Source organism: Candoia aspera, chromosome 14, assembly GCF_035149785.1.
Source record: "Candoia aspera isolate rCanAsp1 chromosome 14, rCanAsp1.hap2, whole genome shotgun sequence".
Taxonomy (NCBI): Eukaryota; Metazoa; Chordata; class Lepidosauria; order Squamata; family Boidae; genus Candoia; species Candoia aspera.
Window position 1 is genome coordinate 20,316,385 of NC_086166.1, and position 27,481 is coordinate 20,343,865.

The following is a 27,481-nucleotide window of genomic DNA, read 5'->3' on the forward strand; positions in this document are numbered from 1 at the left end:
CTACCAAGTTTATCAAGTCATCACAACCTTCCAAGAAACTTGCACCTAAGTTTGTGGGTCCTTTCCCAATTGTAGCTCAGATCAACCCGGTGACTTTTAAACTTGATTTGCCTCATAACCTGAAACGCTTACATCCTGTTTTTCATTGCAGCTTACTCAAACCGACTATTCCTTCTGATCGCTGGCATCGGCAACCTCCGCCTCCCACCCCCATCATGATTGATGGTCAGCAACACTTTGAAGTTAAAGAAATTTTGGACTCTAGACGCCTTCGCAATACTTTGCAATATTTAGTTCGTTGGAAGCATTTCCCTCATCCTGAGTGGGTCGCTGCATCAGATGTGGCTTCCCCGGTTCTAGTGGCCCGTTTCCACTCCGCTTATCCCTCGAAACCAGGTCCCTAGGGGTATTTTTGGAGGGCGGTATGTCATGTGCGCCGTTTCAATGTATTTGATGCATCGTAACGTTTCGCATGTCATTGATGGGATACGTGTTGCATTTGTCTAGGGAGGATGGGAACGAGTATATTTTGGCTTTGCTTTGGAATGTGTTTGTGTTATCTCCTGCGCTCAAGGTTACTTTCCCAGGCTAGCAACTCTGACGATTGCTAGCACCTGTGCCGGGCGGGGCTGTCATGAGGGGGGCGGGATACGTTTGAGGCAAGGGTTTAAGTTTGTATTTGGCGCGCTTTTGCTCATTCTCAGCTTTCTCTGTATTTGCTTTCAGTACTCTAATAAATCAGATTTCATTTAGCATCCTCTTGTGAGTCTGAGTATTTGGGGCTGGGGCAATCATTACAACAGCCATTTGTCAGGGGTGATCTGAGGATTCCTTACCTGAGCTGGGGGACTAGAAGGCCACCAAAGTCTCTTCCAACCCTTTGATTCTATGAAATTTCATCCCATTTTCAAAAAAGGGGAGGAGGAGAATATGAGAAAGTACAGATTTGTGAGCTTGACATCTACACTGGGCAACGTCTTGAAAGATTATCAAGCTCTGTGATGGGGGAGAGGAAAAAAAAGCAAGCAATTTCTGTAGGCAATACTTTGCCTGACCCTTTCCTGCTGCTGGCGTGATCACATTGCTTTCGGTGTGTAGAGGAACAAACAGCTTACTCTCTTGAAATCCTTCCCCAATCTCTCTGCTCTGTGGGGGGGGGGGGGTCAGGCAAAGAAGAGATTGCCTACAGAAATGGCTTTTTTTCTCCCCTTTCCCCTCACAGAGCAGAGAGATTGGAGAGGAAGAGATTTCAAGAGAGTACTATAAGCTGTGTGTGTAGCGCACCCGCAGCTCTCCGCCTTGGGGTTGCCAGTGTGATCACATTGCTTTTGATGTGTGGAAGAGCAGTTTACTCTCTTGTAGTCCCTTTCCTGTCCAGTCCCTCTGTCTTCTCTTAGCCTCGGCTTTGCTTGCTGATAAGATATGAGAGTAAGACTTGGTTTAGCTTCTCATAGGTGAAGGAGGGGTAAAGATGGTATTGGCATGAAGAGGGAAGTTTTCAGAACCTTCAGAACCTCCAGAATGACACATCAAGTTCAGAGAGGATTCTGGGTAGAAGAAGCTGAGGAATTGGTTGGCAGCTAATAGTACGTACTCTAAACAGCTGTGGTAGCTATTGAAGAGGGATTGTTAGTTTCTATCCAGAGAAAGACTGACTGATAAGCCTAAAACAGAATGAACATAGAATGGCAAACTAGTAATTGGAGATTGGGGTGAGTGGGTGGGTGCACATATGTTAGGCATACTTCCTATTGCGTTGAGGGTGGCTTACTTAGAATGTTTTTGAGAACAAATAATGCATATAGAGGAAAACATTTTGGCTTGCTAGTTTTGCTTTAGACTTTCAGGCTATAATTGGGAAGTGGGAAAACAGTCCCATAAAGAATGAAATCAATCAGGTTTGAAGCTGGTAGTGTAAAATATCTGCTCTGATATGATTTGGCATATATCCAAATGCCTTATTTCCATCTTTGTAAACTTGAATAAAAGAGAAATATTTGGAGACTTTCTTGCCTTGTCCCCATGAGATCTTAAACCCATGCTCAGGTGTCCCCAGGGACATATTTGTGGCAGCTTGCAGGATCTGACATCCATATGTTTTGGTGGTTTCCAGTGATTTTTCTCAATCTGAAGGAGAAAAGGATCAGTGCTCGTGCCTGTAGCAGGAGATTGGCTGAAGCTGATCTAGAGGAAGACAGGAAAATGTTTTGGAAGTGGGTGAAGATCCTCCAGCAGAGTAAACAATGAGAAATAAAACTTGTCATTTGTGTAGTGATATCCTGATGCAAGTAATGCAAGTTGCTTATTTTGGGTAATTTGTATTATGAATTCGCTATGCAAAACATATATCACCATGAATGTCATAAGGGAAAATTAACTTAAATTTAATTGCTTCATATAGAATATCTCAGATGCAATAGGTTTGTTATTTCAGGAATGTCCAGGCAGAAATTTGGTTCCTTGGACTCAAAACCACCTGGGTGTCTTGGGCCAGTCACTTCTCTCACTCCTAAGAGGAAAGAACTAGCAAGCCACTTCTCAAAATTATTGCCAAGAAAACTGCAAGGACTAGTCTAGGCAGTTGCCAGGCACCCCAACAAACAAACAAACAAACCCATCAACAATGTTGTAATGATTCTGTTGAGAATAGAGAGATTATATATGAACGTCTCTGCATAGGGTTCATAATTATAGAAACCAATCTGCAGTGAGCTCACCTGATCCAATCTTGTGAGACAGGCAGATATCCTCAGGGAGAAGTCCCTCAAATTTAGCTTATATGCTAAATACACCTAAATGTAAGTCTGTGTTGACCAATAATAAAACAAGGAAATTCTACAAAGACACCTTAAATCTCAGTTCAAGTGCTTGATGACCACCCCTATTAAATGTCTTATCTGGCAGAACCTAGAAAGTGATCTGTTTCCATAGCTGTGCCTACCATAAGGAATAGCTTCCCCTGTAATGGTCGCCTATTCTAAAACATCATCAGACTCATAAGCAGGAATTCAAAGATATCTGATTTATTAAAGAACAGTATGCAGGATCACAGAGAAAGGTGAGAATGATGAAAGTGCGCCAAATTCAAACTAAAACCCTTGGTGCAAATGAAATCCCTCCCCCCGTAGAATCTTCTCAAGTCCACAATCCCAGGTGCTCCTAACAGTTTCTGATGGTCTGTGGGAAAAGTCCTTGAGCAGAGAAAATAACCCAAACACATTCCATTGTACTGATTTCACATACAGAGCTTGGTACAAGGTCTCACAGCAGCTCCCTCCCAAACAGAAATGTGCGTCAGCGCCATGGCATGTGAAATGTTACGATGTATAAACTACATTGAATCAGTGAACATGACATACTGCCCCCCCAAAACGAAGAATACATTAAACAGGTTTCAAAGGACAAGGATGAACTTAAAAACCAAGGATGAACATAAAAACCAAGATGGCGACCGCAGGCAGATGCCGTTTGCTGCTCTGGGGGGGAGGTGAGTTTGAGATCGCCTGAACTGCAGCCGCAGCCTCCGTTTGCGGTTTGAAGTTTTTATGGGGGTTGAAGAAAACAATCCAAGCCCAAATTGGGAGTTGGCGAAATCCCCCCCCCCCAGACAGAGTGGTAGAAAGCGGTGGGCCCTGTTGCAGCGGCCTCTTATCGAAGCCAGAGCGGGTGTCGCTCCTCCCTCCCCTCCTGTCCTTCCCTCCACCGGAGCTCCTGGTTGAAGCGGGCAAAGCAGCAAGCTGCCGGGCGGCTGGCAGCGAGCGGCAGGCAACCGGGCAGCTGGCAGTGAGCGGCAGGCAACTGGGCGGCTGGCAGCGGGCAACCGGGCAGCTGGCACCGAGCAGCGGGCAACCGGGCGACTGGCAGCGAGCAGTGGGCAGCCTGGAAGCTGGCAAACAGCAAACCTGGAATGCTAGCCCGGCCTTGGCAGGGCGGCAGAACCGGGCGGTGCGGTGGACTCTGTTGGCCGGAAGAATCTGGCAGCGGTAGATCAACCAGCTGGCCAGGGGCGTTAGGACACAAGACAACAGACAATGAACAAGAGGCTGGAATTGAGAATCCGACAGACTGGGGGTTTGAGGCACCGATGAACTGCAGCACGATAAAGCAAGCCGGACAGTCTTGAGAACATCGAGATAGAGATTATAGCAAATTAACTGACCATCCCTTCCTAACCGTCCCAGTATATAATTAGGCTATTAGGGATCCCTAAATGGTGAATGGTGGGCCCCTTCAGGTGTGAGAGACGTGACAGGGTGCCCAGGTTTGGATGAGTAGTGCAAGAATACTCACCTTCTTGGGTGAGAGGCAAGAGGTGAGGAGTAGTGGTTGGGTAGCCCCCCTGCTGACTAGTGAGAGAAGCTGAGAAGCACAGTATGTGTGGGCGGTGGTTGGGCTCTACCAGTGCTGAGAGCATGAGCTGGTGCACTGGGGGGGCCCACCATTGCCCTGTGAATGAGTTGTGGTGTGGTTGTGTGAACGAATGGAAGGGTCCCTATCCTTAACCAGCGATCTTAGGAGTCCAGGAGTGGGGGCTATGACGGGAGCCAGAGGGCAGGTCATCATAGAGGAAGGCGCCCCCGGTGCTTGTTACCTGTGGCGTTCCGGCCCTCTGTGCTCGAACCTGGGCCCTGGACAGCAGACTCGTGGTTGTCCTGACTTTCAGCTGCTGCTTTGTAACACCAGGTCAATAAACAACAAGGGCCCCCTCATATGTGACTTGATCACAGAAGAAGGGGCAGACCTGGTGTGTATTACTGAAACCTGGCTGGGCGTTGAAGGAGGCGTTGCTTTTTCGGAGATATGCCCGGCTGGGTTTTGAGTCTGGCATCAGCCACGACCTCAGGGCAGGGGAGGAGGGGTGGCTGTTGTCATCCGAGAATCCCTAGTGGCCGTCAGGGGCCCTGCTCCACAAGTGCCGGGTGTGAGACCCTGTTCTTCAAGCTGGGTTCTTGAGAACAGTTGGGAGTTCTGCTGTCATGAGTGCCGTTGAGCTAAAGTCATCAGCGCAATGGCACTCATGACAATGACAAGGAAATAAGTGAAGGGGCACAAGTTAAGTAGCCATCAACCCACAACGACTAACGGCTAACAAACAATAGCTAAACGAATCACGGAGCCACCCAAGCCATCAGCGGCAATACAACGGGGATCGCCCAGCTGAAAGCAATCAGCAGAAGAATGGAAACCTGAGGATGGGCGATCCTGGAAACCCTCAACCAATGGCAGGGCAACGCATGGGACAAAGGGGGGTGACGTGACCGTGAGCGAGGGGGCGCTGACCGGCGCGGGGTATTTAAACCCCGCACCGGCGCGCTCCTGTCACTCTCAGCTTTTTTCTACCAACGTTGTACCTGCCCTGAAATAAACCAGAACCTGATTTGCAAACCAGCGTCTGAACGTTATTCAGAGGTAGGCAGCGCATGACATAAAGCTGAGAGTCATAAACTCAGCCTCGCCGAGCCCCACCGGACGACAACGAGCCGCGGGAGGAGTAGACGGCGAGAAGACCAGCAAGATGAGGCCGGAACGGCGCGGGCAAGGAGGGCGAGCCGCGCGGCAAGAGACAGAGGAGGACCGACCGAGGCCAGAGGCACCGCGGACTCCCGGAGCCATGGACGCCCACCCCACCCGACCCGAGCCTCAGCTCCAACCCCAAGGGGAGATGGCGACGGAGGCAACCCGACCGCGGGAGGGAGCAGCACGACTTCCGAAACCAGCGGAGGACCCCGCGCCCCACATCGCACCCCAGCAACGGGCGTGGAGCGACAGCCCCACGGTGCTCAACACGGAGGAGGACGACGGAGACACCCATCAGACGGAGGAGGAAGCGGACCCGCGGCGGAGGGACGATGAACCCCACCGGCAACCCACCCCCGAGGACGCGCCAACGGAACCGGCCCCAGCGGCGGCGCGGGCTGTGGACGAGGAGGCACGAGCTGAACTCGCGGCCATGCGGGCTCAGCTGACGGAACTCCGGACCATGCTCCAGGCGCTTATGCCCCCCGCGCCACCCAACGACGTCCCCGCACAAGCCCACACCCCGAGCGAAGCACCGAACCCACACGGGCCAGCGGAGAGCCAGCAGACGGCACAGGCGGCCGACACCACACCCCGGGAAGCGAGAGGCGGGGCCGCGCAAAACGCCCGGGCCCCAAAGGACTTCCCCATCTTCTTCGATGGGACCCCCTCAAAACTCTCGTTTTTCGTTACCAACGCTAGGGAGTTCATGGGGAGGCACGGACACTCCTATGACTCCGAGGCCGACAAGATCGCCGCCGTGGCGATCAAACTCCAAGACAGGGCGGCGGACTGGTACGTCCAACTGTACGAGTCCAGCTCCCCTGCCCTCGCCACCTTCCCTGCTTTCATCAAAGAGATGAAAAACTACTTCGAAGACCCCCTAGCTAAAGTACGGGCGAAAAGCGCACTCCAGAGACTTAAACAGGGCACACGCACGGTCCCTGACTACGCCCTGGAGTTCAAAGCCCTCGCGGGAAAGGTCTGCGACTGGTCTGAGACCACCCTGCTGGAAATCTTCAAAAGGGGGCTCAACCGCGACGTTCTCCAATGGGCCCTCTACCGCGACGACCCAGAAACGTTACACGGGTGGATCCACCTCGCGGGGAAAGCCGAACACGCGCACCGCACCTTCCTTATGACAACCACGGAAGACACAAACTACGTCGGGAAAAAGGTACCCGCACCACACGGGGGGATGGCCGGCCCCATATACCCAAAAAAGAAGTTCAACCGGGAGCCCTGCGGGAGGTGTGGCAAATTAGGGCACAAGACGGCGGATTGCTTCGCCAACCGACCGCCGACCAGCGCGCCCAAGCCCGCCCCGAAAATTAGCCCCAAACCACCCAACCCGGGGCCGCCCCCTCACCGCCGAATGACCGTGGCCACAGCGACACCGGAAGAGGGCTGGGACGCTTACTGGGGAGAAGAGGACAATACCGACCCCGACCAGCCGGCGGGAAATGCTCCCCGCTTGCCCTGAGACGCGTGGCGAGGCAGGCGGTGGGACAGCAACGCGGACCACCTCAACGAAACGACAAAAGCTCCGTAAGATTGGCAGCAATTCAACTCTCTGCCGGCAACGGAGCCACCACGGCCGCGGCACTAGTGGACTCGGGGTGCTCAAAAAACCTCATCCACCCCGACCTAGTCGCCAAACTCGACCTCCGCTGCTTCCCCCGCCCCACGCCGCTGGCATTCCACCAGCTGGACGGCTCTACAGCGGGAGGGAAACCAGCCACGCTACAAACCGAGCCGGTCACCCTGCAAATGGGCACTCACACCGAGCGCACATCGTTCGTAGTCACGCCCATCGGACGGCCCATTGCAGTCCTGGGGATGCCATGGCTCGCGAAAAACAACCCGCGGATCAACTGGGCGACCCGCACCTTCACATTCGGCGACGGCGAGTATCGAGCACCAGTACCAGCTGGCAAAAGCAACCCCACGGTAGGACGAGCGGAGGCGACCACACAAGACAACGCCGCTACCACAGCAGACCTACCAGAACAATACGCCGACTTCTCCGAGGTCTTCGGAGAGGCAGAGGCAGACCAACTACCCCCCCACCGCAAGACGGATTGCCGGATCGACCTACTGCCCGACGTCCCCCTACCTAGACCAAAGATCTATTCGATGACCCCGAAGGAGATGGCAACCCTCCGGGAGTTCATCGATAAAAACCTAGACAGGGGATTCATAGAGCCAGCATGCTCACCGGTCGGAGCCCCCGTCTTATTCCGGGAGAAGAAAGACGGGACCCTACGGCTCTGCACCGACTACCGGGGCCTAAACGCGGCTTCCCTGTCCAACAAATACCCCTTACCCCTGGTGAAGGACATGCTCGCCCACCTGTCCACGGGCAAAGTCTTTTCCAAATTGGACCTTCGCGAGGCGTACTATCGCATCCGAATCAGGGAGGGGGACGAATGGAAGACGGCGTTTAACTGCCCCCTAGGCGCTTTCCAGTACAAGGTACTGCCCTTCGGACTCGCGGGGGCCCCTGGGGTGTTCATGCAGCTCATCAATGAGGTACTGCATGAACATCTGTTTAAAGGGGTCCTGGTCTACATCGACGACGTCCTCATTTACACAAAAACACACGAGGAACACGTAACCTTAGTCAGGCAAGTCCTCGACAAGCTCAGAAGGGCGCAGCTCTATGCAAAGCCTACAAAGTGCGAGTTTCACAAAGAGCGCCTAGACTATTTGGGGTATCGAATCTCCGGGGACGGCATCGAAATGGACCCCGCAAAAGTCGAAGCGGTGCTAAACTGGGAGCGGCCCCGCAACAGACGGCAACTACAGAGCTTCCTGGGATTCGCGAATTTCTACAGGTCCTTCGCCCGGGGGTTCGCTGAGATAGCCCTCCCCTTAACGGACCTCCTCAAAACCAAAGGGGTGGGGGACACCCGACGCGCCAAGAACCCAGGCACAGTGCTGAATTGGACTCCCGCGTGCCAGACCGCATTCGACAAGCTGAAAGCGCTGTTCACGACGGAGCCAATCCTCGCGCACCCGGACCCAGAACGGCCGTTCGTGGTCCAAGCCGACGCCTCAGACTTCTCCCTGGGAGCCATCCTGCTACAAAAAGACTCCACGGGGCTCCTGAAACCATGCGCCTACCTGTCAAGGAAGTTCTCCGAGACAGAGAGGCGATGGCACGTCTGGGAGAAAGAAGCCTTCGCGGTGAAATCGGCACTAGAGACATGGCGTCACCTACTCGAGGGAGCCACCCAACCATTCGAGGTCTGGACGGACCACCGGAACCTCGAGGCCCTACGAACGCCTAGACGCCTTAGCCCAAAACAGGTCCGATGGGCCCAATTCTTCAGCTGCTTTGATTTCCAGCTGAAGTTCATGCCGGGCAAGAAGAACTTCCTGGCCGACGCCCTCTCCCGGCTGCCCCAAGACGAAGAGCCCGCCCCAGACACCATTGGGACGGTCCTATCCGCCTCGCAACTGGGGATGGCCGTGACCACCCGAAGCGGCGCACGGAGGCAACTCGACGCTACGGCGCAGCCGACGGCGGGACAACCGGCGACGGAAAGAAGCCAACCGCAACTACCAGGGGGAATGCGCACGGACCTCGCCGCCGCCCTCAAAACCGACCCCTGGTTCCTGGCAAACCCCGACAAGGTAACGATGGCGCAAGACCTGGCATGGGGGGAAGGCAGAATCTACGTCCCGGACTCGCAACGCCAGGCGATCTTGCATAGGTCACACGACGCCAAGCAAGCGGGACACTTTGGGTTCCTCAAGACCCTACACCTAACACGGCGCCAATTCTGGTGGCCCGCGCTCAGGCGAGACGTAAAAACCTACGTGGCGTCCTGCCCAACGTGCGCTAGGGCCAAACGGGCACCAGGCAAACCCGCGGGGCTATTGCAACGGGTGGCAGAACCCTCCCGCCCATGGGAGGAAATCTCTATGGATTTTATAGTGGACCTCCCACCCAGCCAGAAGAAAACGGCCATTTGGGTGGTGAAGGACTACTTCTCAAAGCAGGCCCACTTCATCCCCTGCACGTCGGTCCCATCCTCACAACAACTAGCCAAACTCTTCCTCATCCACGTGTACAGGCTACACGGATGTCCCGCACGTGTGGTGACCGACAGGGGCACACAGTTCACCTCCAAATTCTGGCGGGCCTTCCTGAAGCTGACGGGGACCCAACAGGCCCTATCTACGGCTTGGCATCCGCAGACGGACGGAGCCACTGAGGTTCTTAATGCCACCTTAGAGCAATTTATACGATCATATACGAACTACCACCAAGACGACTGGGCTGAACTGCTCCCGTTCGCCGAAGTCGCATACAACAACGCCGTCCACACGAGCACGGGGAAAACCCCGTTCGAAGTAGTCTCGGGGCGCGACTTCGTCCCCATACCGGAGCTACCTCAACCCCCGGAACCCCAGGTGGACGCCAGCGACTGGGGACGGAAGATCGCGGAAGCATGGCCAGTAATCACGGCGGCGCTGAAGGAGGCACAGGCTGCTTACAAAGAGCAGGCCGACAAGCACCGGCGCCAACAACCGACGTTCCAGGCGGGGGATATGGCCTATCTCTCCACCAAGTTCCTAAAGTCAACCCAACCCTCGAAAAAACTGGGGCCTAAGTACATCGGGCCGTTCCGAGTCACGCAAATAGTGAACCCGGTAGCAATACGCCTGGACCTGCCACACAACCTCCGGAGACTCCACCCGGTGTTCCATACCAGCCTCCTAAAACCGGCAACCACCTCCCGATGGCACCCAAGCACGCCACAGCCCGCACCGCTAATGATCGACGGGCAACACCACTTCGAGATCAGGGACATCCTCGACTCCCGCAAGCAACGAGGAACTCTACACTATCTGGTCAGGTGGAAACACTTCCCCCACCCGGAATGGGTGGCGGCGCACAACGTTAACGCGCCTGACCTGACCAGAGCATTTCACCGGGCATACCCCGACAAACCGCAATCAAGGTCAGCAAAACCAACCCCCCCCCGCAGGCCCCCCCCCGCCTCCCGTGCCCCAAGGGAAAGGGCCCCCCCCAAGCCCGCGACTTGGGTGGACCTTCCCCCCCCCCGGGACTCACTCCCCCCGCCCCGGGCCCACGGGGTGGTGACAAACGATCGCCAGCACCCTCCCCCCGCCCCCCGGCCGCGGGGGAGTGGCAAGCAAGTCAACAGGGCAACCTGGGGGCAACGCCCAGGAGACACAACAAAGGCGACGCACTCTAAATAAGAAAAGAAGGGCCCTACCTGGAGCTGAGCAGCACCCGACCAGCCACGCCTCTCGCCTCGCCGAACTGAGCCAAACAAACAGGGTGTGGTTGGAGCATGCGCACGCCAGGTCAGAACCCGAGCATGCGCACCATGGACACACCCTGGGAAGGCACGTGGTAGAGGGAGGAGCAAAGGGAGGGGCGACAACTACTCCGGCGGGAACTTTGAAAAAAAAAAAAAAAAAAAAATGTGGCGTTTTGACAGCTCCACGGGGAAAACCAAGAAAACCGGGGGAGAACACTATTCGAAAAGGGGGCAGTATGTCATGAGTGCCGTTGAGCTAAAGTCATCAGCGCAATGGCACTCATGACAATGACAAGGAAATAAGTGAAGGGGCACAAGTTAAGTAGCCATCAACCCACAACGACTAACGGCTAACAAACAATAGCTAAACGAATCACGGAGCCACCCAAGCCATCAGCGGCAATACAACGGGGATCGCCCAGCTGAAAGCAATCAGCAGAAGAATGGAAACCTGAGGATGGGCGATCCTGGAAACCCTCAACCAATGGCAGGGCAACGCATGGGACAAAGGGGGGTGACGTGACCGTGAGCGAGGGGGCGCTGACCGGCGCGGGGTATTTAAACCCCGCACCGGCGCGCTCCTGTCACTCTCAGCTTTTTTCTACCAACGTTGTACCTGCCCTGAAATAAACCAGAACCTGATTTGCAAACCAGCGTCTGAACGTTATTCAGAGGTAGGCAGCGCATGACATCTGCTACCATACCAGCCTCCCTGCTGCGTAGCGACCTCCCTGCCTGAGCTGCTGGAGGCTGTCTCAGGTTTGGCAGTGGAGTTCCCCAGGCTTATGGTGTTGGGGGACTTCAATCTGCCTTCCTTGGGGCGGGCCTCGGAAGCAGCCCGGGAGTTCATGGCTACCATGGCAGCCATGGGCCTGTTCCAGATTATTCAGGACCCGACTAGAGACAGTGGCCTCACCCTGGACCTAGTTTTCTTGTTGTAGCAGTGGCAAGATGATCTGAGGGGAGAATTACAGCTTTCCCCTTTGTCATGGTCAGATCATGCCCTGGTGGCCTTGAGATTCTCTCGTGCTGCCCCCCTCTGCAGGGAGGCAGCACCCATTTGATTGGCCTGCCCCCGGCGACTGATGGACCCGGCTGGGTTTCAGAGGGAGCTGGGGGTTATATCCAAGTCTCTCCTGCATGGTCCAGCGGAGGCCCTGGCTGCTGCCTGGAATAGGGAGGCAGCTGGAGCCTTGGACAGGATTGCGCCTGTGTGGCCTCTCTTGCCCACTCAAACCTGGCGCTCCCCGTGGTTTACGGAGGAGCTCAGGGATTTGAAAAGAGTTAAGAGATGCCTAGAGCACCGCAGGAGGAAGACAAAAGCCGAACCCGACCAAACACAAGCTAGAGCTGCGATTAAGGCATACCTTGTGGCGGTAAGAGCGGTGAAGTGCCAGTACTTCTCCGCTCTTACTGCATCTGCAGATTGCCGCCCAGCGGCCCTGTTTAAGATTACCCAATCCCTTTTAGGGAAAGGGGAGTCAGATTTCAATCTACAGGGCCGTGCAGAGGAATTTTCGTGGCACCTGCAGGATAAAATCGTTCAGATCCGGACCGAGTTAGACTCCAAGCGTGAGACAGAGTCGGAGGAGATACCCAGGGAACATACTTACCAGGTTATCTGGGACCAGTTCGATCCTGTTGAACCTGAGGAAGTGGACAGGATCCTTCGGACTATAAATGCTACCACATGCCAATTAGATCCATGCCCCTCCTGGCTGGTGAAAGCAGCACAGGAGGTGACATGTGGCTGGGTCCAGGCGATGGCAAACACATTGTTGAGAGAAGGGGTGTTCCCAGCAGCCTTTAAGGAAGTGCTGGTGTGCCCCGTCCTCAAGAAACCATCGCTGGACCCTAGTATACTGGACAATTTTCACCCAGTCTCCCACCTCCCCTTTTTGGGGCAGGTGGTTGAGAAAATGATGGCTTTGCAGCTCCAGAGGATTCTGGATGAAACAGATTATCTAGACCCCTTTCAGTCAGGTTCCAGGCCTGGTTATGGGACTGAAATGGCATTGGTTGCACTTATGGATGACCTCTGGTGGGAGCGGGATGGAGGCAGTGCATCCATCCTTGCTCTTCTTGACCTCTCAGCAGCTTTCGATACCATCGACCATGGTATCCTTCTGGACCGACTTAGGGAGTTGGGGGTGGGCGGCGTAGTTCTGCAGTGGTTCACCTCCTTCCTCCAGGGTCGGTCCCAGTCAGTGTTGATAGGGAGCGAGAGATCCAGCCCACGGCCCCTCCTTTGTGGGGTGCTACAGGGTTCGGTACTCTCTCCGCTCCTTTTTAACATCTACATGAAACCACTGGGCGAGATCATCCGTCACTATGGGGTGAAGTATCATCACTATGCAGATGATACCCAATTATACATCTCCATCCCGGGTGAAGTAAGTGATGCTGTGGCCACCCTTTCCGAGTGCCTGGGGGCTGTGGGGGCCTGGATGGGGGACAACAGGTTGCGGCTGAACCCTGGTAAGACGGAGTGGCTTTGGATTAATGGCTCCTCGATTTCTGGGAAATTGTCATCTTTAGTTCTGGATGGGGTTGCACTGCCCCAGACAGACCCGGTCCGTAACTTGGGGGTCCTCCTGGACTCACGGCTCCTGCTCGAAGAGCAGGTGGCAGCCGTGGCTGGGAGGGCCTTTGTGCAACTTTGTGTGGTGCGCCAGTTACACCCCTTCCTGGAGCGAGAGTCCCTTCAAATGGTCACTCATGCCCTGGTTATCTCCCATATAGACTACTGTAATGCGCTCTACATGGGGCTACCCTTGAAGAGTATCCGGAAGCTACAGCTGGTGCAAAATGCAGCTGCACGGGCGATCTTGGGTTTCCCAAGATCAGCAGATGTCATTCCTTTGCTCTGCAATCTGCATTGGTTGCCAGTATGCTTCTGGGTCCAATTCAAGGTGTTGGTTATCACCTTTAAAGCCCTGCATGGCACGGGTCCAGGTTACCTAAGGGACTGTCTCCTCCCCATCACATCAGCCCGTCCCACCCGGTCGTGTAGAGAGGGCATGCTACGGACCCCGTCTGCAAGAGAATTCCATCTGGAGGGGTCCAGGAGGCGGGCCTTCTCTGCAATAGCACCTGGCCTTTGAAATATCCTTCCCCTGGAAGTGAGATTGGCTCCCTCCCTCCTGGACTTTAGGAAAGAGCTAAAGACCTGGTTCTGTAATTATGCCTGGGGCGGGAGGGAGAGTAGCCATTTTTGGGGATCGTTAGTTTCTTAGAAGGACCCAGTTCTGCCTGCAAATCATAAAAAACTTTTAACCGAGGTTTTTATTATATTTATTCTACCTGTATTATAGGGTTTTATAGTTTTATATTTTTATCTATCTTTCACTGTAAACCGCCCAGAGTCCCTTTTGGGAGATGGGCGGTGATAAATTTGATTAATAAATAAATAAGCAAGGTGGAAACTGCGGGTTAAACTGCTGAGCTGTCGATCGGAAGGTCGGCGGTTCGAAACCGCGCGGCGGGGTGAGCTCCCGTTGTTAATCCCAGCTCCTGCACACCAAGCAGTTCGAAAACATGCAAATGTGAGTAGATTAATTGGTACCGCTTCGGCGGGAAGGTAACGGCGTTCCGTGAGTCATGCTGGCCACATGACCCGGAAGTGTCCTATGGACAACGCCGGCTCCAAGGCTTAGAAACGGAGATGAGCACCGCCCCCTAGAGTCGGACTCGACTGGACTTTACGTCAAGGGAAACCTTTACCTTTACCTTTAAGGTGGAAACAGTTAACTAAATCAGGAGTGTTAACATGGTGGGCAGACACCCATTCAGGATGAGGAAAGTGTTTCCATCGGACCAGATACTGCAGGGTTCCTCGAAGCTTGCGAGAATCAACAATGTCCTTGACTTCAAAGTGTTGTTGGCCGTCAACCATAACTGGAGCAGGAGGAGGAGGTTGAGGGTGCCAACGCGGCGAGTGGTGCACAGGCTTAAGCAAGCTGCAATGGAAAACAGGGTGCAAGTGCTTCAAATTGTGAGGCAGTTCCAATTTAACAGTAACTGGATTGGAAAAGGACCAATTAATTTGGGAGCAAGTTTTTTAGAGGGTTGAGGTGATTTGATAAATTTAGTAGATAGATACACCTGATCCCCAACTTTGAAGTGTTGCAAAGAGCAATGCTTATCAGCTTGAGACTTGTAAGCAGCCTGGGCATCAGCCAAAGCTTGTTGAATTACTAGCCAGGAATCAGACAGTTTAACAGCCCAGTCAGATGCAGAACATGTTTGGGAAGGGGCCTGTGGCAGTTCAGGGATGGGAACAAAGTCGTGACCAGAAACCACGCGAAAAGGGGTTTGTCCGGTACTTTGATGCACAGCATTGTTGTAAGCAACTTCAGCAAAAGGTAACAACTCCACCCAATTGTCCTGATGGTAGTTAATGTACGCTAAGGAACTGTTCAAGAGTGGCATTTAACATCTCAGTAAAACCGTCAGTCTGTGGATGGGACGACGTTGACAGTGCTTGTTTAGTACCAATCAATTTTAAAAATGATTTCCAAAATTGGGAAGTAAACTGTGTGCCGCGATCAGAAATTAATTGGGAGGGGCTACTGTGGAGGTGGTAGATATGGTGGAGAAATAGGCGCGCTAATTGTGCTGAAGGGATGGATGCACATGGAATGAAATGAGCTTGATTAGAGAAAAAATCCTTTGCAACCCAAATGACAGTTTTCTTCTCTCTAGGAGGTAGGTCCACAATGAAATCCATAGAAATCTTGTCCCAGGGGTGGGATGGATTGACCACTGGCTGTAGAAGCCCCTATGGTTTCCCCCCTTTTCATTTTGACACGGCACAAACAGGACAGGAAGCAACATAGTCTTTTACATCACGTCTTAAGGTTGGCCACCAAAATTGACGGCGAGCCAAATGCAAGGTTTTAACAAAACCAAAGTGTCCAGCAAGTTTATCATCATGGGAAGGCTGCAAAACATCAGCTCTTAAAGTTTCAGGCACATAAAGGTGGTGTTCCACCCAAGCAAGACCGTTTTCAAAAGAAACATGGTCTCTATTAGCTAGCAACCAAGTATCAGAATTCAGTGCCTGGAGAAAGTTCTTTTGTAACTGACAAGGAACTTGCACTTTCCGCTTCCCAGAGTGTGCTGGGGGCAGGGGTGCCTGCGCATGGGTCTGGCTCCAAGTGACAGCAACCAAGCCCGGTTGTGGTTCAGTGAGAACAGTTCCAACCACATCTGCCACCTGGTCAAGGTCCTGAGGTAAATGTGACAAAGCATCGGCCAGAAAGTTTTTCTTTCCTGGAATAAATTTTAACTGGAAGTTAAAGTGACTGAAAAACTGAGCCCAGTGAATCTGTTTAGGGCTGAGACGTCGTGGGGTGCAGAGGGCTTCCAAATTCCTGTGATCGGTCCAAACCTCAAAAGGGCATTTAGCGCTTTCAAGGAGATGGCGCCAAGTTTCTAAAGCTGTCTTTACAGCAAACGCCTCCTTTTCCCAAACATGCCAATGGCGTTCTGTTTTGGAAAATTTCCTGGATAGATAAGTGCAGGGTTTTAAGCGATTTTCTGAATCCCTTTGTAACAAAATAGCCCCAATAGAGGAGTCAGAAGCATCAACCTAGACCACAAAGGGGCACTCAGGATCAGGTTGCTGTAGAATAGGCTCAGCAGTGAAAAGGATTTTTAATTTCTCAAACGCTGCTGCCTGGCATTCAGGCGTCCAATTCAGCATTGGCCCAGGGTTTTTTACTTTACGTGTCTCCCCCAAACCCTTGGTATGGAGTAAATCAGTGAGGGGCAGAGCAATCTCAGCGAATCCCTGGATAAATTGCTGATAGAAATTACTGAAACCTAGAAAACTCTGTAATTGCCTCCAGGTGCGGGGACGTTCCCAACTTAGAATCGCCTGAATTTTTGCAGGGTCCATTTCTATACCCCGGTCAGACACTTGATAGCCCAGATAGTCAAGTTGGGTTTTGTGAAATTCACATTTGGAAAGTTTGGCATAGAGTTTGGCATCTCTAAGTTTGTGTAACACCTGTCTGAGGAGGTGTTCGTGTTCCTCCTTGGTTCCAGTGTAAATGAGAACATCATCTAAATAAACCAGGACCCCTTTAAATAAATGATCATGTAATACTTCATTAATCAATTGCATGAAGACTCCATGTGCCCCTGCCAACCCAAAAGGGAGGACTTTGTACTGAAACGATCCTAGTGGGCAATTAAAAGCAGTTTTCCACTTATCCCCAGCTTTTATGCGAATGCGGAAGTAGGCTTCGTGAAGATCGAGCTTGGAGAAAATCATGCCCTTTGACAAATGAACTAACATGTCCTTCATGAGGGGCAGAGGGTACTTGTTGACAATAGAGATGGAATTTAACCCTCAGTAGTCTGTACAGAGTCTAAGTGTGCCATCTTTCTTCTCCCGGAACAACACAGGAGACGCAACTGGGGAATTAGCAGGTTCAATAAACCCCCTTGACAGATTTTTGTCAATGAAGTCCCGTAATGCCTCGAGCTCCTTCTGAGTCATTGGATAAATTTTTGGCTTGGGTAATTGAGCATTGGGGACCAACTCTATTGCACAGTTGGTTTTCCAGTGGGGGGGGGGGGTGTAACTGATCTGCTTCCATCTCCCCAAATACGTCTGCAAATTCTTGGTATTGAGCAGGCAAGCCTTCTAAACGTGGCAAGTCAGGGTGCGGCGTGGCGATCGCTGCCCTTCCAACCCCCGCATGTGCAACTATCTCCACTGTAGGAGCTTGGTAAAATCCATCTGTAAAAGTCACAGTTCTGTGCTCCCAGTTTATATAGGGGCTTCAATAGGTCAGCCATGGGATCCCCAGGATTACCAAGAGATTGCCAACAGGTGCTACAATGAATTTCAAAGTCTCACGGTGGCTGCCCATTTGCATTGCCACAGTTCCAGTGAAATGGGTTCCCCCCCCCCCCGCTGCTGAATCATCCAACTGTGTGAAGATCAAAGGATGCTGAAGGGGGAAACTTGGCAGTTCCAAAGCGGCAACCAGATCAGGGTGAATTAAACACCTGGAACACCCAGAGTCAACTAAAGCCCATACCTTGGTAGATTTTGTGCGGGAACCCAATTTCACTTTTACTGCTAAAGTGGGACAGTCAGCACTCACCATAGCATCTTCGCGCCCATCCTCTTCCACCTGCCCGCTGGCGCCCTTCATGGCAGGTGGCTGGTGTTTCCCGCTGGCTCCTTAAAGTTGTCTTCAGCCTCTCCCAAGAAGTAGATTATTTTTTCAGCGTTGGCTGTTCCTTTGGCTGATGCCATTCGCTGCAAAGTGGGGGGCGATTTGGTCGGCGGCTTCCCCGCTCAATCTCCAGCTTTGGCTTTTGGGCAATCAGCTGCTCGATGGCCCTCCTTTCTGCATCGGAGACACCCCTCACGTAGCGCCGATCTCTCTCCTCATCCCAGGCTCTATAGTTTGGCTGGGCAGCAGTCGCAGCACTTTGGGGCCCTCTCATGGTAGCGGGTGGTTTTTCAGATTTTCTAGTTTGCATGAAGGTATGCTGAGCATGCTCAGCCTTTCCTGCCAGACAGATCCAGTCGTACAATGACTTGGGGTCATCTCTACACAACGCCCAATGTAGGATGTCTTGGTTGAGTCCCTCTTTAAAACGCTCTATTAGAGTGGACTCAGACCAGTCAGTGATTTTACCAGCCAGAGCTTTAAACTCTAGGGCATAATCAGCTACTGACATTTGGCCCTGGGTAAGATCCTTCAGTGCCTTCTTAGCTCTTGCCTTGGCCAGAGGATCTTCAAAATGCAGCTTTAATGCCCAGATATAATCATTGAAATAATCAAGTGCAGGGGAGTCAGCATCACTTAATTGAACATACCAGTCAGCCGCTTGACCCTTCAACTTGGTGGCAATGGCAGTTATTTTAGACTCTTCGGAAGGGAAGCATGCCCCAAACTCTCTCATACAACTCTTAGCATTAGTTAAAAAGAAAGATAACTTTGTTGGATCTCCATAAAATTTGACAGAAAAGTCTCTCACTCCACCTCTGGTTGGAGTGGAACTAGCAGGTGCTTGAGTGGTTTGGCCCCAGGTTACAGTAGCTTTCCCTTTACGGGGTGGGGATACTGATGGCCGGGCTCTGTGGGGTGGAGATTCATCGCAGAGCTGTCTCTGGCCCCGTTCCACCAGTGGTCTAAATGGGAGGATGGGGGATGGTTGCGGGAAGCTGGGATTTCCTCCGCGTCTCCCCTGCCCCTCCAGTAACAAAGACAGGTTTTTCAACATGTACTCCATCGATTCTGTTTTGGCTTCTACCACTCTTAGTCTCTCAGGGGGTCGAGAATCCCCTCTCCTTTGCGTGCTCGGTTTTCTCTCAGTTGACACCATAGTAGATTCTTTGTCTGGGGTTAGCGGGAACCGATACTTCCAGGTGCCCCCAACGTCCCTGGTTGGGGTTCCCCTACTTCATCCAAGGTGATCAACTCTGCGAGCGATTCACTGTGTGCCGGTTGCTCTGGCTCTTCCCCATCGTCAGATTCCTCCACATCAGAATTGGAACTCGATTCATCCTGGGAGTCTGAAGGTTCTGGGGTGAGGTTCAGTTCTCCGCTCTTGACCGTCGACTCGGTCATCAAGCTAGCCGTCTCCTCAAGTCCCCCGGTCGTGAGCTTGGACTCAGCCATCATTAACTATTTTCCCTCACAAGAAACTGATCTTGGTAGGAGCTAACGGTACAACTTTGGGGATTCTCAGCTTTATGTAAGGGTTGCCTATTCTAAAACATCACCAGACTCATAAGCAGGAATTTAAAGCTATCTGATTTATTAAAGAACAGTATGCAGAATCACAGAGAAAGCTGAGAATGATGAAAGCGTGCCAAATTCAAACCAAAAACCCTCGGTGCAATTGAAATCCCTCCCCCTGTAGAATCTTCTCAAGTCCACAATCCCAGGTGCTCCTAACAGTTTCTGATGGTCTGCGGGAAAAGTCCTTGAGTAGAGAAAATAACCCAAACACATTCCATTGTACTGATTTCACGTACAGAGCTTGGTACAAGGTCTCACAGCAGCTCCCTCCCAAACAGAAACGCACGTCAGCGCCATGGCATGTGAAACGCTACGATGTATAAACTACATTGAATCACTGAACATGACTTTCCCTGTCCCCTGGCTGAGATACGGGCCCCTTCTGTTCTTGCTTTTTGGAAAGACGTTAAGTCCTGGCCCTTTCCTCGGGCATTGGGTCAGGATAGGAAGTAATGTTGGATAGCATGTTTTCTGGGTTTTTTTGAGAAAATACTGTTACAGCACTGATGATGTATTAGTTTTAATGTTTTGTTTATATTATTTTGTTGATCTTTTGTTTATATTATTTTCTGTGTTTGTTAGCTGCAGTGACCATATATGTTTTTCAAATAAATAAAGCTAGCATTTTCAAATAAATAAAGCTAACATTTGTTGGTAAATTGGGAGAATTTTACAATTATATCTGAGTTGTGCATTGATGTTTTTATCCTTTCTGGTAAGCTTAGAAACACTAGTCTTTTAATTTAAAAGATTTAAAAGTTAGAAACTTGCTAGATTTGTTGAACAGTTCTGTCTTTCAATGAAGCATCTTCTCTTGATTGCCTTTGTCACATAGTCCACATTTGGCAGATCCTCCTGAAAACTAAAGAAATTGAACCATAACCTAATTAGTTGCTTTGAGGATGTCAAACTAATAAACGTGACCTCCCCAAGGACACCACATTATTTGTTTTATTCTTAAAGCTTAAAAAGCTGCTTTGGGATCCAATTGCTGGAAAAGCAGGATGTTTACCAAGTAAATGAAATGTATTTCTTTTTAATTAGGATGAAACAGGTGCCTATTTAATAGACAGAGATCCAACCTATTTTGGACCAGTACTGAACTATCTCCGACATGGGAAACTGGTTATCAATAAAGACCTTGCAGAGGAAGGTATGTTTTGCATTTCAGGAAAACTGTTTTGACATTAATTTGCTCCAAAAATTAGTTTTCAAATTGCTTAGTTGGAAAGCAATTTTATGATCATTTGCCCAGGCTGGTTGGTCTTGGCACCTCAATTTGTGGTGGCCTCATCTTTGAATTTCCTGGGCTTGGGATTTTGAATAATGCTTTAGAAACAGGTCCTAGCACTTAACTGTTGTAAAGTAACAGTTGTTCCAAACAAAGTTGGAGTAAAGAAAGAATAAATTTATACAAGGCAGCTGGGGCCTTAGACAGGATCGCGCCTGTGCGACCCCTCTTACCTCATTGTACCCAATGCTCCCCGTCGTTTACGGAGGAGCTGAGGGTTCTGAAGAGGATTAAAAGATGTCTAGAGCGCCACTGGAGAAAGACAAAGACTGAATCCGATGGAACACTGGTTAGAGCCGCTATTAAGACCCACCTGGTGGCGATAAGGGTGGCGAAGCATCAATACTTCTCCACCCTTATTGAGTCTGCAGAATGCCACCCAACGGCCCTGTTTAAAATCATGCAATCTCTGTTGGGGAAGGTGGGTGCAGTGACCCACCTACAGGGCCGTGTGGAGGAGTTTTTGGAGCATCTGCAAGACAAAATCGCTCGGATCTGTTCTACGTTAGACTCCAAGCGTAAGGCATGGTCTGTGGAGGTACCCAAGGATCGTACTTACCATGTTATCTGAGAACATTTTGATCCTGTTGGACCTGAGGAAGTGGACAGGATCCTCCGGACCTTAAATGCCACCACTTGTCATTTAGACCCATGTCGTTCCTGGCTGGTGAAAGCTGCCCGGGAGGTGACATGTGGCTGGGTCCAGGCTATGGTCAATACATCCTTGAGGGAGGGGGTGTTTCCAACTGCCTTTAAGGAGGCGCTGGTACATTCCCTCCTCAAGAAACCATCGCTGGACCCTACTATACTGGATAATTTTTGTCCACTCTCCCACCTTCCCTTTTGGGGGAAAGTGGATGAGAAAGTGGTGGCATTACAGCTCCAGAGGGTTCTGGAGGAAATGGATTATCTAGACTGCTTTCAGTCAGGTTTCAGGCCAGGATATGGGATGGAAACGGCCTTGGTCGCACTTATGGATGATCTCTGGCGGGAGCGGGCTGGGGGTAGTGCATCCATCCTTGCTCTTCTGGACCTCTCAGCGGCTTTCAATACCATCGACCATGGTATCCTTTTGGGGTGGCTCAGGGAGTTGGGGGTGGGTGGCGTGGTTCTACGCTGGTTCATCTCCTTCCTCCAGGGCCGGTCCCAATTGGTGGTGATAGGGAGTGAGAGATCCAACCCTTGACCCTTCCTTTGTGGGGTGCTGCAGGGTTCGGTTCTCTCTCCTCTCCTATTCAACATCTACATGAAACTGCTGGGTGAGATCATCCATCACTATGGGATGAGCTATCATCAGTATGCTGACGATACTCAATTGTATATCTCCATCCCAGGTGAGGTAAGTGATGCCATGGCTACCCTTTCCAGGTGCCTGGGGGCTGTAGGGGCCTGGATGGGGAACAACAGTCTTCAGCTGAACCCTGGTAAGATGGAGTGGCTGTGGGCTAAGGGCTCTTCCGTATCTGGGACTTTGTCATCTTTGGTTCTGGATGGGATTGCACTGCCCCAGACAGACCCGGTACATAATTTGGGGGTCCTCGTGGACTCACGGTTCCTGCTCAAAGAGCAGGTGGCAGCCGTGGCCAGAAGGGCCTTTGCACAGCTTCATGTTGTGCACCAGTTACACCCTTCCCTGGATCGGGAGGCCCTTCGAACGGTCACTCATGCCCTTGTTATCTCCCATATAGACTACTGCAATGTGCTCTACATGGGGCTACCCTTGAAGAGTATCCAGAAGCTTCCGCTGGCCCAGAATGCGGCCGCGTGGGCTATTTTTGGTGCCCCTAGAAGGGCGCACATAACACCTTTGCTATGCGAGCTGCATTGGATGCCAGTCTGCTTCTGGGTCCAATTCAAGGTGTTGGTTATAACCTTTAAAGCCCTACATGGCATGGGACCAGGTTACTTAAGGGACCACCTCTGCCCCATTTCATCAGCCCACCCCACCCGATCATGCAGAGAGGGCATGCTATGGACCCCATCAATAAGAGAATTCCATCTGGCAGGGTCCAGGAGGCGGGCCTTCTCTGCAGTAGCACCTGCCCTCTGGAACATCTTGCCCCCAGAGGTGAGATTAGCCCCATCGCTCCTAGCCTTCGAGAGGAAGTTGAAGACCTGGCTCTGCCAATGGGCTTGGGGCAGGGAGGAGAATAGTCATACTTGGGGCTGGCTAGTGCCTTGAAGTGCCCTTCCTATACAGTGACGGAATGAGACCATAGCCATCTGGATTTTATTATATTTGGTAGCTCTGTGAAATTGTTTTATAGTGTGTTTTATATTGAAATTTTATTATATATTTATTGTTTCATATTGTAAACCGCCCAGAGTTCCTCCACTTGGAGGATATGGGCGGTGACAAATTTGATAAATAAATAAAAATACAAGCAGACCCAAGTCTTACTTAGCAATGCTAGCCAGGCCTCCAAATAATCTCACTATTGCTCCCACCCCTTTCAAAGTTGCCTCCCTTCAGCTGAAATATTTCCAATTATAATGTATTTGAAGAAATGGAAAGGAACACGATGTTCCAAGAGATTGTTACCCTTCTTTCTTTTGGCTCTGGCAGTCTTATGTTCCAGGACCACTCTTGGGAAATGTAGTGAGAGGAAGGAGTAGCCTATGGCCTGGGCTCATGCTGTCTTTTAGGGATGGCTGATGACAAATGTTGTTTTCCATGAGAATGAAGTTTTGCCTTTCTTTTGTAACTTGGTTTCCTTTTAAAGGTGTGCTTGAAGAAGCTGAATTCTATAACATCACATCCTTAATCAAGCTGGTGAAGGACAAAATAAGGGAAAGAGATAGTAAAATCTCACAGGTGGGACCCTCTTTGTTTTCAGAGTAAGTGGCATTTGGTTTGGGACGGTTTCAGGTTATAAGATTTCCAGTGTGTAAGGGGAATGTAACCCTTCCGAGCTCTAGCAGAATCTGTCCTTTCTTGTTTATGTCCTTTGGACAGACTGTATGGCCAGCACCAAGAGGGGAGCTGTAGCCATGACCTGGCAAGGGGAGGGAGTCAGGAGAGCCCATTTTCAAAGCATTCTGGTGGGCTGTAAATTCTCTGCATTTGTTCCACCTGCCTTGTTCTCTGCCACAGGTGCCAGTCAAGCATGTTTACAGAGTGCTACAGTGCCAGGAAGAGGAGTTGACTCAGATGGTCTCAACCATGTCTGACGGCTGGAAATTTGAACAGGTAACAATGATTTGTGGCTTCATTGCAGATACTGCAGGAGACACAGTTGAGAGGAAGAGAGAGGGAGATGTTTTATTGCATTGGTGTAAGGTACTACAATATTATAATATTACATTATTATCAGTAGCAAATATATATTAGTAGTATTAGTATCCCATCAAAGTAATATTGATTAATAAGTAATCTCATATTAATAAGGCAGATTGTTTAGTCTGCTTCAGTGGGAAAGACTTCATATCTGTGCTTTCAGTCATCCATACACCTCCCTTTGAAGGAAGGCCAATCTTTTTATTCCTAGATTGAGAGTGAGGTAGGGGCAGAAGTCAGGTAGTGGTGCCTTAACTAGGCCAACTGGTTTTTGTCTGAGACAATTGGTGAAGTGGGTGTCCTCTGGCTTTTCTCTCACACTCTTAATCTCTAGTTCAGTTTTGGAATGTCGGACACCTTCTGCTCATGCCACATCTTGTTTTTTTGCACAGCTGAGAGCTCTTGGGTCAATTGCAGAGGATTCCTCAGGGAATGTTCAGGCCTGCCTCAACTTGTAGCAGTAAAAACAGCTGCTCTGTTGACAAATTTCTTATAACTACCTTTTAAAATGGCAGCCATTTTTTACAATGCTCATCGCTTAAGTGCTCATTTGGTGCTAGTATCCTAATGGTTGATAGCTCCTGCGGCTACTACCAGAGTAACAAACATACATCTAAATCTAAGATACATATTTGGACAGAAAGCCAGAGGTTTCTGTGGGGAGAGTTAAGCTGTTTCCTAGAAATCATGAGCAGGTAGTCCCCGGAAGGTGGACGATGAGGATGACATACAAATTGTTGAAGTTGACCTGTATAGTCTGGTATTAGTTTTTAATTTTATTTCTAAAAATTTTATATATATGCAATTAACAAAATCTTTAAACTTAAAAAAACTTTTAAAAATTAGACAAGAGACCCCAAACAAACTAAAAATACAAACTAAGAAGGGGAAAAAAATCTATGTTATATTTTATACTTATCAATAGTCACTGGTTTACTAATGAAAACATTACTATAATATGAACACTACAAAATATTATTGTAAAATGTCACAAAATCTCTGACATAGTAACAGGTATTGCTACATCCTTTGATTAGTAGAAAATATTGCCTTTTCCAAAACAGATAGATCACATATTTCTGACAACCATTCCTTGACATCAGGAATAATATCACATTTCCAGATTCTCAGTATGATTCTTTTAGCCACTCACATGCTCGATACAACAATAATTCCTAATAAACAGATTCCAAAGCTTTCATATATAGTTCTGCATCCCATTACATTATAGTCCAGTCTATTAGTCTATTAGGCAGCTAGAGATCCATAAGTAGAACATGAATGTCAAGTTGAGGATATCACTCTGTGTAGTATAGCAAATTCTGTAGTTTAATTTTGAGCTATGTGAAATAACATTTCTAATTGTTTGGAATTTTGCACCATTTGTTGGATGACATGTTGGTTGAATTTCTCATGGAAGAGGAGAAAAGTTTTCACTTTTTTCCACAGGAAGCATCATGTCTTTCTTTCTTTACCTTTTTTCTTAGCCTAAAGAATTGCTAATGTTACAACCTTCCTTCATGGGGAATCGCTTCAGCTCTTAATCAGTCTGGTTGATTTTTAATGCAACATTCCTCCTATTTTCAGACAAACTTTCTAGAACTGTATGTAATACTCAGGGTGTAATCTGCATGTATTCCTGGCAGTTTTATTTTAGGTTCCTTTCCTGATTATCTAAACTAAAAGAAAACAGATTTCTTCAGAACATACTGGATCACAGTGCTTTAATTAAATAGCCTGTCATAATCCCAAGATCATTGCCTGTTCAAACCTCATTCCCATCTATGTGAGGTTTGGATTTTTATTTTTTTTTGCTTTTACTGAATTGTGCTTAGAGAGCTCCTCTTTGTTTAAACTTTCTGTCTATATGTTGGAAAATTTCATATTTAATTTTTTCATCAATTTATCTGGAACAAACATTAAATTACTCTATTAAAGATGACTTTATATGACCCACTTTCCAGTTCTTTAGTAGGTTGATTTTAGGGAAATATTACTTATTCCTGTTTTTCTGAAATGTAACATTTCCAGCATTTTTTGACATTTGAGCTATTTGAAAAACTCTTGGACAGATACTATTTATCTCTGATGACTTACACATTTTCAGTTTCTCAGTACAGCCTAAAATGTCAGCTCTTTTAATAGGTATATCTTTCCAGTCTTCAGATTCCCTTCTTGAAAATATTATTTCAGACCATACATCTTCTTCCTGTTTATGATGCATCTTAAGAAATCTCTATCTTTAAACTTAATGTTGCTGTTCCTTTCTGTTGTTGTTGTAGTATCTTTTTATCTCCTGTTTCTTTTCTGTGAGTTTATGTCTCATTTCTGAACGAAGAATTCTTTTTTGAACAGTTTCCTTGATATTTTCAATAATCACTCTGGTGATCTCTTGAAGCCATTGGTAACTTTCCTGATTCTAGCTGGATTTATGGGGTTTTTTTTAGTAAGCCCTGTGTTCTGGAAAATTTGACCACCTTGATTTCTTTTTCAGGTTCCTTTAGATCAGTCCCTCATTTTAGAGGTTGGTTCCTGCAAACAGATGTGATTGAGTTCGTATTTTCATTGTCTTCATTCTCATCCTAATTTATATCCGATCTTTCTACTCAAAGAGTACTCTGATTTTTTTTAACGTTTTAAAGTAAAACCTTAAAATCTGATAAAACTAGTTAAAAGTCACTGTGAACTAATTTGAACTGAAACTGTCTGGCCAAAGAGGAAAGACTTTTTTCCTAAACAGAAGGAATGGGGACTGAGCACAGATCTCAAGCGAGTTCATTCTACTTGCTCTGTCCTTATTATTGTTTTTCACCTATCATTACTGTGGTCACCGATTCTAGCCAGTTCAGTAATACTTTCATCTTGCTGTGTTCTGGGTCCTACATTGCCATTCAGGAAACTTCCAGGCATAGGGGACTTCTGGTGGGGAATCAGCATCTTGAGACATGTCTCTACAATCTCTGCAGTAGACCAGTCAGCACAGTTTTTCAGACTCAGGCAGGTCATAGAGCCAAGAAGCATTCTCCAGATTAAGGAGAACCCCAGGAATCGCCCCAAGAGTTCTCCTGATGGCTGGTCGTAGCCAGAAGACCACAAAATGGCATTTCGCGGTTGGCTGATGAGTGAGCAGTTGGGAGGCGGGGTTGCCATCTTTTCCTAAGCTGTGCTGAAGCCAAAAAACAGACTCTAAAGCTGCCCACACCATTTCTAAAACACCATTTTTTCCCCTTTATTTGTTATTAAGGAGAGGCTTTTTGCAACAAAGAAATGTGGAACCTCTTGGTGATTTTCATTATTTTTGGAATTTATTAATTTGGAACTT

The 27,481-nt window shown here is 49.5% G+C and overlaps 1 protein-coding gene across 1 annotated transcript in view; it reads left to right on the forward strand.

Annotated features, from left to right (window-relative positions):
* Nucleotides 1–27,481, forward strand: part of KCTD5 (potassium channel tetramerization domain containing 5) — an 88,743-nt gene that overhangs the window by 39,828 nt on the left and 21,434 nt on the right. Inside the window, exons 2-4 of the mRNA XM_063314616.1 lie at nt 20,636–20,744; nt 23,606–23,697; nt 23,977–24,072. Coding sequence (XP_063170686.1) covers nt 20,636–20,744; nt 23,606–23,697; nt 23,977–24,072 — 297 coding nt within the window. The remainder of the gene's footprint in view (nt 1–20,635; nt 20,745–23,605; nt 23,698–23,976; nt 24,073–27,481) is intronic.